Source organism: Papaver somniferum, chromosome 2, assembly GCF_003573695.1.
Source record: "Papaver somniferum cultivar HN1 chromosome 2, ASM357369v1, whole genome shotgun sequence".
NCBI lineage: Eukaryota > Viridiplantae > Streptophyta > Magnoliopsida > Ranunculales > Papaveraceae > Papaver > Papaver somniferum.
Window position 1 is genome coordinate 145,310,384 of NC_039359.1, and position 12,315 is coordinate 145,322,698.

At 35.5% G+C, this 12,315-nt stretch overlaps 1 protein-coding gene across 1 annotated transcript; it reads right to left on the bottom strand.

Annotated features, from left to right (window-relative positions):
- Positions 1-6,828: 6,828 nt before the first annotated feature.
- LOC113352137 lies at positions 6,829-10,333 on the bottom strand. The gene is made up of 7 exons (XM_026596001.1): positions 9,778-10,333; positions 9,545-9,682; positions 8,632-9,088; positions 7,954-8,225; positions 7,600-7,846; positions 7,222-7,343; positions 6,829-6,864 (listed from the first exon to the last, which is right to left on the bottom strand). Exons 1-7 carry the CDS (start codon positions 10,294-10,296, stop codon positions 6,829-6,831), a joined length of 1,791 nt encoding a protein of 596 aa, XP_026451786.1. The 5' UTR covers positions 10,297-10,333.
- Between the last annotated feature and the right edge of the window lie 1,982 nt (positions 10,334-12,315).

Below are 12,315 nucleotides of genomic sequence, written 5' to 3' on the forward strand. Positions count from 1 at the left end.
TATCCAACCTAGTTATCATCGTGAATCTTATTCTACCTCTTAAGAGGCAATCCTCCTTTATTTCAAATGGATGAAGAAATTATCATGGATCCAGATGGAGCCTCTGTCTACAAGAGAATGTCGTGAATGATGAGTATATTCCACCATGCAATAAATGATTTGGTAGATAGTAATTAGATGTGAAGAGATATATGCAAATCTTTTTTACTTTTATTTTAAAGATTAAAAGAGATAATTGATATCCAGGATTCTGATTATGATATGCAAGATTAGTTACTGCACATAAATTATTTTTTATAAAGCTAAGATCTAACCGATACACAGCAATTATAAAAATTCTCATGGAAATATTTTATTTTGGAATTTTTAGTTTCCTTTCAATACGTATGATATTTCATCTATAAATACACGTATCATCTCAAAGTAAAACATGCGAGTCAATTGTTCTTCTGGAATTCCATGCTTGTCCTTATTAGTTGATTATTGTTTTTTTTTTCTTTTTTTTCTTTTTTTTCGATGAAAACATGTTTGATTAGGTATTCATGGTACTTTTATAAACATTGTAACATGGATAATAAAAAATTGGTAGACGTTTTGAATTTTTAGAGGACATTATACATTTTTTGTCTCTATAAATCACAAAGACTCTTTACAAATCTCAATTTTTTGTCTTTAGAAGTCACAAAGACTCTCTAAAATATTCTCAGAGAATCACTAGAAGTCTTTAGATTTTCAGAGAATCTCCGAGAGTCACTCAAATTAAAAATCTATGAAAGTCTATATAAATCTTGATTGACTATCCCTGTAAATTTGTTAATTGATACTACCTTGGTTTTAAAATAATAGATTGAAAATTTATATAGTTTTTAAAATCAGCCTTTATTTTTTGAAACATGAAACATACTATCATATTTTAAAGTCAAAAATACTAGAACCCCCTACTATATGGGTTCAACCATATACAAGCCCCACAAAATGGATCTTACACCCTCAACTCCACACTTTCCGTTTTTGATATTTCTAGGCCCAGAATTTTTTTTTTTGGGGCCTGGTTTTCAATTTTCCCGGATTGCTGACGTCATCAGGATTTTTAATAAAAGTAAAAATACCGAAATTAACCTTCCCTATTTATAGACGTTTTATACCTACCAGAAACTGAAAACCAAATCAGATTCAGCTCTTTCTTCTCTCCGCTCTCGTTCAGAAACAGAATTGGAGATTTTTCTTCAGACGAATTCGTGAATTTTGATAGTTTCATACTGATTTTCGTTAATTTGATAGGAAGAAAACGAGAAGAAGAACAACATAAACGAGAAGAAGAAGAAAACGAATTTTCTCTCAATTCGATGAGGTGTATTCGTCTGTTTTTCAGATCTGACGAGATAGTGAAGCTGCATTGATGAACAACAAATAGGTTTGTTCGATTTTAGCTTTTCTGTTGCTTGATTCACTAGTTTTCTCATCGATTTTTTGAATCTCGATCTTCTACTGATTACGATTTTTGTTCTGTTTCGAATTTGTTGAGTCTGAGAAGAGGAAGAAGACAGTTGGGAATACATAAATCAAAATAGGTACGAATTGTGATTTCGATTTAGTTTTCAAATTCAATTGATTTTGATTTTACCGTTTCGATCTATTTTTGTCACTTTTGATACTTACACATGTTTTTGTTGATGCTTACACATGTTTGTTTGATACTGAGAAGAGGAACAAAATAAACATTGTTTCAGAAGAAAGAAAACAACAAATCTAGGTAAGAATTTTATGTTGTTTTTGATTTCAGATCTGTTTTCAATTTTTTTTTTGAATTATTTTGTTGTTCTTTCATGTGCGATCTGTTAATTTGTTGTTTTACTTTTTGTTGATACTGAGAGAAGTATGAAGAAACAATTTTGTTTCAAAAAAACAACTTCAAATTGATTTGTACACATGCTGTTTTTTTTTGTTACAGTATGTGTAACTTGAGGTTACACATATATATCATGTTGTATTTTAAGCATGCTTAAAGAAGATGCAGATGTTTTTTAGTTGCAGCATGTGTAAATTTATTTTACACATATATATCCTCTTTGTATTTTTAAGCATGTGTGAGGAAGATGCAGATGTTTTTTTTTAGTTACAACATGTGTAATTTTAGTTTACACATATATATCCTGTTGTATTTTAAGAATGTGTAAGTTGAAGTTACATATATATGTCCTGTAACATGTTTTATTTGTAAACAATTGTATCATCTGTATCTTTTACTTATATTTAGCTTGCCGCATAGAATATACTTCTCACGAGGGGGCAACGCCCCCGAGTGAATTGCGTTCGTTTTCAAATTTTGATATTCTTATTGTGTATTTGATATTTTCAGGTTGTCATGGCTGTTGTTAGTTGCGCTGCTGTTAGTTGCATTGCTGTTGTTCGCTACTTTTCTGATTTCATTACCCTGCGTGTTAATACTGATATCAAACTTGATGAGTTTAAGGAACAAGTTTGCAAGGAATGGAAGCAGTTTACTCCACTTGGTATTACTTTCTTCTTTCGAGAAAGTGGGAAAGATTTTCCGCTTGACTGTGATTTTTCTTTGCAAGCTCTTATATCTATCACAAATAGTAAACAGAAGACCAGTGTTGATATTTTCTTGCAAAATGTTCCTCGTGTGGCCTCTTCCTCTAGCTCTAGGGCAGATTCTTCTATTTCTAATGGGTCTAGTAGTACGTCTTCGTCCACAAACAATCTTACTGTTGCAATGTATTTGGAAGATAAAAGTAAGCCAGCGAAACCTTTGTTATCGGATGGTTGGCCCAAGGTTCTTGGTGATATTGGCCATGTGTTTGTTGAAGGAGTTAAGCAAGTCAGGGTTGCTTTTACCAAGTATCGTCTTCGCACTGGTTTCCAAATGATTGTAACTCACAATGAGCGTTCTAGGTTCACGGCTAAGTGTGCAGATGAAAAATGCGGCTGGAAATTCCATGCAGCTTCTATCGATGAAAGGAACGAAATGTTTCAGGTAGGTTTTCTTAGCATATGTTTTGTTTCTGTTATGTTTTCTAATGCTTAGCATATGTTATGTTTTGTTACAGTATGTGTAACTTTGGTTTACACATGATGTTTTTGGCACCATATTGTGTTTTGGTTGAATTGTTTATATTTTGTATGAATCTCTTCAGGTCAGGTCTTATAACCCTGAGCACATTTGTGGTGCTGGTGGACGCAACTTGAACCAAACTTACTCCACCAGCTTCTCGTCTAGTTTGATTGAGGAAGAAGTTCGCAAAAATCCTCACAAGAAGCCCAAGCAAATTGCTGCTGATTTCCAGACCAACTATGGGATCAACATGGAGTACTACCAGGCATATAATGCTAGGGAAAAGGTTTATGATACGATTTATGGCGACGATGTCAAGTCCTACTCGCACTTGGTATGGTATATTGATGCTATAAGGGAAACCAACCCTGGTAGTGTGATAAAGTTTGAACGTGAAAATAAACAGTTCCAGCGGATTTTCATCGCATTTGCTGCATGCATCAAAGGGTACCGGTTTTGTCGTCCAATGGTATACTTGGATACTACTTTCCTTACTGGTACATTCAAAGGTTGCTTGATGGCAGCTACTGGGATCAATGGTGGTAAAGGTATGTTTTTTCTATGTGTTTTTTTTTATGAACAACTTCAGTTGACAAATAACTAACAGTTACACATGTGTAACTCTCAGTTACACATTACTTTACTCAGTGTGTAACTAAGAAAACAGCATCTGTAACCTTAAGTTACATATTTGTTTTAGCATGTGTAACCTTAAGTTACATATTTGTTTTAGCATGTGTGAAACTTATTATTCTTTCGATTCTGCACAATTTTTTTTGTAGGATTTTCCCCCTTGCTTTTGCACTAGTCGATTCTGAGACGATCGACAACTGGGAGTGGTTTTTAAGGAATTTGAAAGAAGTTGTTGGTGATGGGAGGCCAATCACCTTCCTTTCGGATCGCCATGAAGGACTCTTGCAAGGTGTTCCACTTGTTTATCCAGATGGGTTCCACAGCTTCTGCTACTATCATTTGACGAAGAATATACCCATCACTGCAACAGATCCTAGGTACTCACTTGTGATGGACCATTTCCGAGAGGCGACATACGCACTCTCACCTGAAAACCATGCGAAAGCCATACAGAAGATTAGAGATTTGAACTGCGATTGGGTGGCTGATTACATCGAGACAATCCCACCTGAAGCATATGCGAATGCCTATTTCAAAGGTTGTCGGTATGGACGAACATCTAGTACTCTAGCAGAATCAGTCAATAGCTGGGTTCTGGTTCACAAGAAGATGCCTGCATCTGCTCTTCTTGATCAGGTTAATTGAGTGTGTGTGTGTTTTGTTGTTTTGTTGTTTTTTATTTCATGTTTTGTCACTTTATGCATTGATGAGTTTTTTTCTCCTTTTCAGATTAGGAGGAAAATAATGTGTTTGATGGCGGAGCGTCGTGAAATTGGTGCTAATATGATGACTCCATTAACCCCTGAGTATGAAGAAAAGCTTGTGGCTCTTCAAGATGAAGGTTTGGCTTGGGAAGTATTGGTTGCTAGTCCTACCGTGTTTGAAGTTATTAGTGAAAGGTCTCACATGGTGGACCTCGAACACGAGACTTGCACCTGTCAAAGGTTTGGTTTCTTATGCTTTTTTCTTCTCTTTGTATGTTCTTTTTTTTAAGAATGTGTATATCCACTTTACATTAGATATATGCATGTGTTAATAATAGTTACAAATTTATTTTTGCAAGTGTAACTTAAAGATACACATCCTGTACATGCACCTGTAGCTAGCTAATTTTGAGTGTTTTATGATTTGTATGTGCAACTAACTGATTTTTGATTTGTTTTTTTGTTTTCTTCCAGGTGGCGCGTATATGGTTTTCCTTGTGCTCATGCTCTTGCAGCCATACGCAAGATTAAACGTGAGGCTATTGATTTCATTTCACCGTATTTTACAAGCGACTATTTTAGGAAGACTTATATGCATGCCATCCAGCCGATTCCCAACTACAACAGGCCTGTTGAATATCATCCAGACGACACCGTCAACCCACCTACCGTGAAGAAGCAACCAGGTAGACCACCAGGGAAAAGGATTATAAGTAAACACGAGAAGAAGGTGAAGAGGAAAGTTCATTGCAGCAACTGCAAGGAAACAGGTCACAACAAGGCAGGTTGCAGGAATCCTCGGAAGTTCACACCCCACTAGCTTGAGCCTAACAAAATTCATTTCTGCAACTAATGATTTGATTGTTATTTATCTTTGATTATTTGTTTTTTTAGTTTTCTTCATGTTGGTTTTCATGGACCAAACGTTTTTATTTTTCTTCAACGTTGATTATGTGTAAGGATGATTCATTCAGATTTTATATTTTGTCAGTTCACAGTTGAAATGCATTTTATTCTATTTTTGATTTATTGTATACGTCTGATCAGTGGTCAAATGCTTTCTGTAACTTTTGTTTACACTCAAATATATGGATGTGTAACCGGAAGTTACACTGCTGTGAATGCATGTGTAACATTAGCTTACACATGATAAATGCTGGTGTAACTTTATTTTGATTTATTGGGCAATCCGATCAATGGCTTGTGTAACTTCAGTTTACACTCAAATATATGGATGTGTAACATTAGCTTACACATGATAAATGTATATGTAAACTCAGGTTACACTTTCTGCATCAAATTAAGATGTGTAGTTACTTAACCTGTTGCATACTTTCTGAAACCTGTACACACAGCAGTAGTAGTTCTAACAAGATAAAAGTTTTTAATTCAAAGAATTTCAACCCAAAAATATTTTGCAAAACTAAGAACTGCTAAAATCTACTAACTGACGAAATTTAAAAGTTTCTAACAACATATTTTCCAAGTCTAACATCTGTTTGTGGCTAACAACATATTTGCGAGTATAGAATTTTTTCTAATCCTAATGACTGCTTTACACATCTCTAGATGGATCCGAAAGAATCTTGTATAGCATGCTTCCTCTCATGCGGTTCAGCTTGTCAGTCCACCATAGCATCATAGTTGAGGTTAATTTTTTGTCAAGTGGTTTATTCTTCATCCTGATCTTCATGTAATTGCATACACATGGAAGACAGTCAGGAATTGTACCTTGTGGGGGCGCATTGAGATTCTTGGCATTTTCATTCATCCCAAGAGCAAAAGGACAGCGGAGTCTCAGTTCTGTAGTAATTGCAAATGCATATTTCTTGGCTTGAAGAAGGTGTTCACCCTTGAGTTCCTTAACGTTTGACGAGTTCATGTAGGACCAAGGATTAGAGCTCCTCAAGTCATACTCCAGCAGTTTGTAGTGTGTGTTGTTGTTGCACATTGGGGCGAAAAGTCTGACTGCATCGTTCTTGTACTTGACATACTCCTTCGCAAGCTTCGGAATCCAAAATTTCTTGAATTCTTCGTAATCCTTCAAGTAAGAGATCTGCAAAAACCATTTGGAATGTCAAACTCACATTTTTAATCAAAAGTTACAAATGAACAAGTGATTATGTAAACAGAAGTTACACATAGGGCCTTGGGTTTTACACTGGAAAAAAAATCTTGAGTATGTTATCATAATCTTACAACATATACTACACATTATAAATGCAATAAGATTTTAAATATATCGAAGTACTTACGTATGCTTTTGGCGACAGGAATATCGCCTTGTCATACTTGCTGTTAGAGTTCATCTTCGTCCTCAATCTGCTAATGTAGAAGTCGATGAATTCTGACTCCAAGAAGGATTCTTTCTTTGTAAGCTGTATCATTAGTTCTCCAGATATATCAAACAGCTCGCTACCATCTTCTTTGCGTTCCATCCAAGTAATGTCTCTGCATTACAAAGAAGTAAACTATTATCAATCAAGATAACAGAATCAAGTAGTAAAATACAACAATCAATAACAGAATCAAGCCTACTTGGAGTCAAGCTACTTACGTTTTCGGATGAGTATTGAAATATTCAAGCACTTTATTCTTTTTCTCGCCTTCCAGCCTTTCGATAACTTCTGAACCTTTCACATCGTTTCTCATTGTTCCATCATCTTCTTCAGCAACCTCAGCCATTCTATCTTCTTCTACTTCTGGAACTGCGGCCATTTCTTCTTCATTAGCTGTCTTCTTAATCCTCTTTGAATTTCTTTGATATTGTTTCAGATCTTGTGTTGGGATTTTTCTATTCCTCAGCACACGTTGTTGTATGAATGATGGTTGCCTTTCTCTTATTGTATTCGCAGCTTCCTTCAGTAACTCTCCTGCAGGTTTTGGAGTTTTTTCTAATCCAAGGCTAAAAACGTTTTCCTGCGTTGTAGCTGCGCAAACAAATATAGGCAGAATCTCAGTAAAATTAGCACATGTATGTAACTTAAAGTTACACAAGCCAAAATAATAATGTACTGTATGTAACCTCAAGCTACACATGCCTTTTACAATGTGTAACTTGAAGTTACACTTCCATTACAAACAAAACACACTGTATGTAACCTCAAGCTACACATGCCTTTTACAATGTGTAACTTGAAGTTACACTTCCATTACAAACAAAACATAGAACGGAAGAGTGGTTACCAGTTGAGGTAGGTTCTGCATTCTCCGTCACTGCGGGTCCATGTTCAGTTTTGTTAATGTTGCTGACGATCTCATCTATCATTTCACTCACTTCAACATTCGTCATATCATCGGGGTTAGCTCCTAGTTGCACCAACCTGTAGGTCTGAGCATTGTCAGGCTGTGTTTGCGGTGTTGTAGCAGTTATCACCATGGAGTCCTCAAACTGTGTTGAAGCAGAACTGTCATCAAAAGTTCCAGGAGTTGGCTGAGTTGGAGCAGTCATAACCAAACCGTCACCAACAGTTGCAGGTGTATCCTCATTGACTTTTGCAGTAACATCATCACCTACGGCTTTTGCAGCTACATCATCACCTGCCCCATCCACAACTCCACCATCTGCAGCTTTCTTCTGTGCCTCATCCGTAACAGGTGTCTCTTCAACATTTTCTTCTGCTCCTCATCAACATTATTTGTAGGAGTGGGCTTTTGCTTTGCGACAGGCCTTTTCTTTGGTGGAGTCTTGCAAGTTGTCACACTCTTCATACTCGAACTATATGTCCTGAGTGGTCTTTTGTGCCCCTCTGCAGCAGTTTGAGCTTGCAGAATTGTTGGCGTATTTCCAGCTGCAAGGCTCATACATGGAACTGCACAAGTATTGAAACGAGAATTAGGATGATGATGATGATGTTAAATTTTTTTAATAAAATTTCAAGAAGAATATATCATGTGTAATCGACTGGCTTGGATAACTAATATGTGTAACTTCATGTTACACATGAATATGGCATGGATACCTAGTGTAACATGGAGTTACACATGCATCTAACTAGTGTAACCAGAAGTTACACATGCATGTGGCATGTGTAACTAGGGATTACACATCCATATGATCAGTTTACTCAACATTTATTAAGTCTAATCAAGTTAAACAAGCAAGTTAAAAATGAACAAGTAAAATATGAAATTAAAAAGGTTCAAAGACCTTAGTGTCAACTAATTGGGTACCTCTATCAAGTTAAAGAAGCATATTAAAAATGAACAACTACTTACATTCTTCATGGAAGGAAGTTTCCGCGTCATCTTTCTCTTTCTCTTGCTCAGTACTTCCATCTCCTTGTTGCTCTGTCTCAACTAATTGTAACTCTTCTTCTTCATGCTCAGTAGCTCCATGCTCAGTACCTCCATGTACATCATCTTCATGTTGCATAAACTCTTCCTGGGTCACTTTGTAAGGATCAATACCCATTGCTTGCATAATTTGGCAACTAAATTTGTGAACCTTGAATTCCGCTGTTCCTGAAAGGTCCCCTTCTGATATCCCTTCTCTTGCAATTGCATACACTGCTTTAAGCATTGCTTGCTTTTCTTGCAGTTGCTCTTTCAGATGGCTATTCTCAATAGTTTGCGCTTTCAGCCAACTTTGCAGGTCGTCCTTGCTGGGTACCACGGTTGATATACCCAGCTGCTTCTCAAGCTGTGAAAACTCAGCCACAAAGCTAGGAGTTGGCTGCAATTAACAGATGGAGAGGTTAAAAAGAGATTGCAAAAAACAGTTGAACATTCTAAATATACATTTTTCGGTTGTATGTGTAACTTAAAGTTACATAAGCACATTTTATATGTGTAACCTATAGTTACATAAGCACATTAGATATATCTAATGTAAAGTGGATATGTGTAACTAAAGGTTACACATATATCTAATGTAAAGTGGATATACATAAAATGTGTAACCTATAGTTACATAAGCACAGGATATATATACAAACAGGATATATATGTTACATAACCTATAGTTGCATTCACTTGTGTTATCTTTTGCATGTGTAACTATAAATTACACAAGCACATTTAAATGTGTAACTTATAGCTACACATGACAATTTTGATTACATCAAAGTTTTATCTAAATTACATTACCATAAATTTACAAAACCTAAACCAACTGACATATAACACTTACCGAAAACTGTGTCATGTCTGTTTTCCAAATGTAATCAGAAATCTGGTATATATCCCATCTCCCAACCCTCGGGATATCTTCCTCGTGGTTCTCAACTTTCGGGATTAATCCTGCTGGCGTGTGTTCAGCAAACAATAACTGCAACATATAAATTTTAATTAGTCGATTGAACAAAAATATCCATCACGTAACACTAAAACTGCTGGAATAGAAATTACACACAAGCTTTTTACCAGTAGGTATTGCACACAAGCCTTCACATTTGACAAACAACTAAGATTAGTATGAATCTCTTCAAACAAGTGCTCGTGTATTAAATCAGGCCACGACACCTTGAGCACCGTATCATAAGTTTCAACGATACTAAGATATTTCGCGTTCACTCCATTGGCATTTTTGTCGCCAAAAAACAATACACAGCAAAGATAAAGACCTATCAGGCAAACTAGATCCTTTTCATCAACTTTCTTTCTTTTCCCACTTTTTCTCCTTTTTGCCATAAGTTGTTTTATCTTCTCTAAAATGTTTGTCTTAGTCACCGTCGTCTGATGCTTTGTAGATTTGATATCGGTGAAGTATTTGCTGTATAAAACATTGTCAGTCAAATCACTAGGACAATAGTACTTTAACAGCTTCTGACCCTTTCTGCTTCCAATCCTCTGCATGCAAAATATACCAGCCAGCTTTGCCGGTGTAGACTCTATAATCTTATCATCAGCAAACTTGAATGAACATGGTGTCTCACAATCCATGTCAAAGCAGTTCAAGAGCTTCAAGACGCCGTGTTTGTTGGTAGTTATCTGTCTTGTTGTAGTTGGTACAGTTGTATCATAGTCATCGTAATACATCATTACGAGTTCTCCGTAAGCAGCTCTCCTAAGATATCTATGAGCCCTATCAGTCAGTCCTATAGGCTTTATCACCTTTACTAAATCCTTTACTGCATTCAACGACTGCCTTAGGTTTCCTGTACACATCACACACAAAAATAGCATGAGTCAGTATGTTGTGTACTTATCAAATACACTCGTTTTTAACTACAAAATGAAAATCATGTTACAAACTATGTGTATTTGCCAAGTACACAAACTGAATCATTCTATTCTGTGTTGTGTAACCTTAACTTACATGCATATGAAGGTTTAAAGGGGTCATTTTTTTATGTCCAACTATAATTTACAAACACAATACAGTCATAGGTTATATTTTTGCATGTGTAACTTTTAGTTATCTAGGCAATTGCCAAATCAGTTATGTTATTATGCATGTGTAACTTGTAGTTACACAGTCAATTGGCAAGTCAGTGATTAGATTTTCAATGTGTATCTTATAGTTACACAACCACTTTGCAAGTCATTGGTAACATCTTGAATGTGTAACTCACAGTTAAGATGTGTAACTACAAGTTACACAGCCACTTCTGCAAGGCTCATTTGTATGTGTAACTACAAGTTACACACTCAATATACAAACCACAACATAGTGGTGAGATTTTGAATGTGTAACTTAAAGTTACACAGGCCCTTGTTTGCGTAGTTATACATTCAAAAGCATCACTTACATTAGAAACTTTTAAATTTCTTCAGTTAGTAGATTTTAACTACAAGTTACACACTCAATCCTAGACATTCTACAAGGTGTAACTTTAACTTACACATGCATATTAATGAGTAACTTTAATTTACACAACCAATTTTCTATGTGTAACTACAAGTTACACATCCTAAACACAACCAATTTTTTATGTGCAACTACTAGTTACACATCCCTAGGCAAGTCAGTGGTGACAGCCTCACTTGGTATGTGTAACTATAAGTTACACAATCAATATACAAACCACAACACAGTCAGTGGTTACATTTTGAGTGTGTAACTTATAGTTACACATGTCCTTGTCTGTGTAATTACATATTCACAAGCATTATATGAGAAATAAACATGAGACCATGACAACAATAGTTTTCACAACTTAGTACCTGTAATTGTATCATCTTTTCTAGGGGGATTCATTTTTCCTTTCACCATTTTTATTCCAAAAGAAATTTGATTCTGAATCTGCAGTTGATGTAGTAATAAAATCAAGTTAGTTGATTGCAATTCAACTTAGAGTTTCTAGGGTTTTCAAACAGTAACATCTCAGAAATGAAATCCACTAAATCAATCAGTTATATCACATCCATGACTTACCTTTGTTTCTATTTAATCAGTTATTTCTTGGATTTTATGCACAAACGATTGTTCTCCTTCTCCGATCTGTAAAATTATCAGTCAGAATGAGTTATGTTTGTTGTACTCTCATTACAAACCCTAGTTCAGAAATTTTCGACCCACGAATCAGTAACAACAGGAATCAAAACTAACAGCTTCAAATCAAAACTTACCTAGTGATTAATCGTCGGAGTATTTCATCAACAGGAATCAGTAACAACGGCGATTTAGGTTTTGAATCTGAAACTGTTTCTTTTGATTTTTTTTGGTTTTTGAATCTGAAACTTTTTCGATCAGTTTCTCTGATTTAGGGGTTAGCAAATGATGAATAGTTTTTGATCTCGATCTTTGTTTTGGAACAGATTTCAGGAAGATTTCTTGATTTTTTGGGTTTTTTTCTAGATTTCTTTCTGTTTCAGGTGAGTGAGATTTGTTTTCTCTCTCCTTGGAAATGAAATAATGGCGTCTGAACGAGAGAAAGGTAGGTGACGCCTCTTATATACTTGAGGCTAATTTAGTCTTTTCGCTTTTATTAAATTTATTTTTTAATTCAGGGCCTACTA

Coding starts and splice junctions, on each gene's coding strand:
- LOC113352137 (XM_026596001.1), bottom strand. CDS start 10,296: ATGGATTGTGAGACACCATGTTCATTCAAGTTTGCTGATGATAAGATT. Junction 7,344..7,599: donor TGCAGAACCTACCTCAACTG/GTAACCACTCTT, acceptor TTGTTTGCGCAG/CTACAACGCAGGAAAACGTT. Junction 6,865..7,221: donor CATCATTCATACAACAACGT/GTGCTGAGGAAT, acceptor TTTGTAATGCAG/AGACATTACTTGGATGGAAC.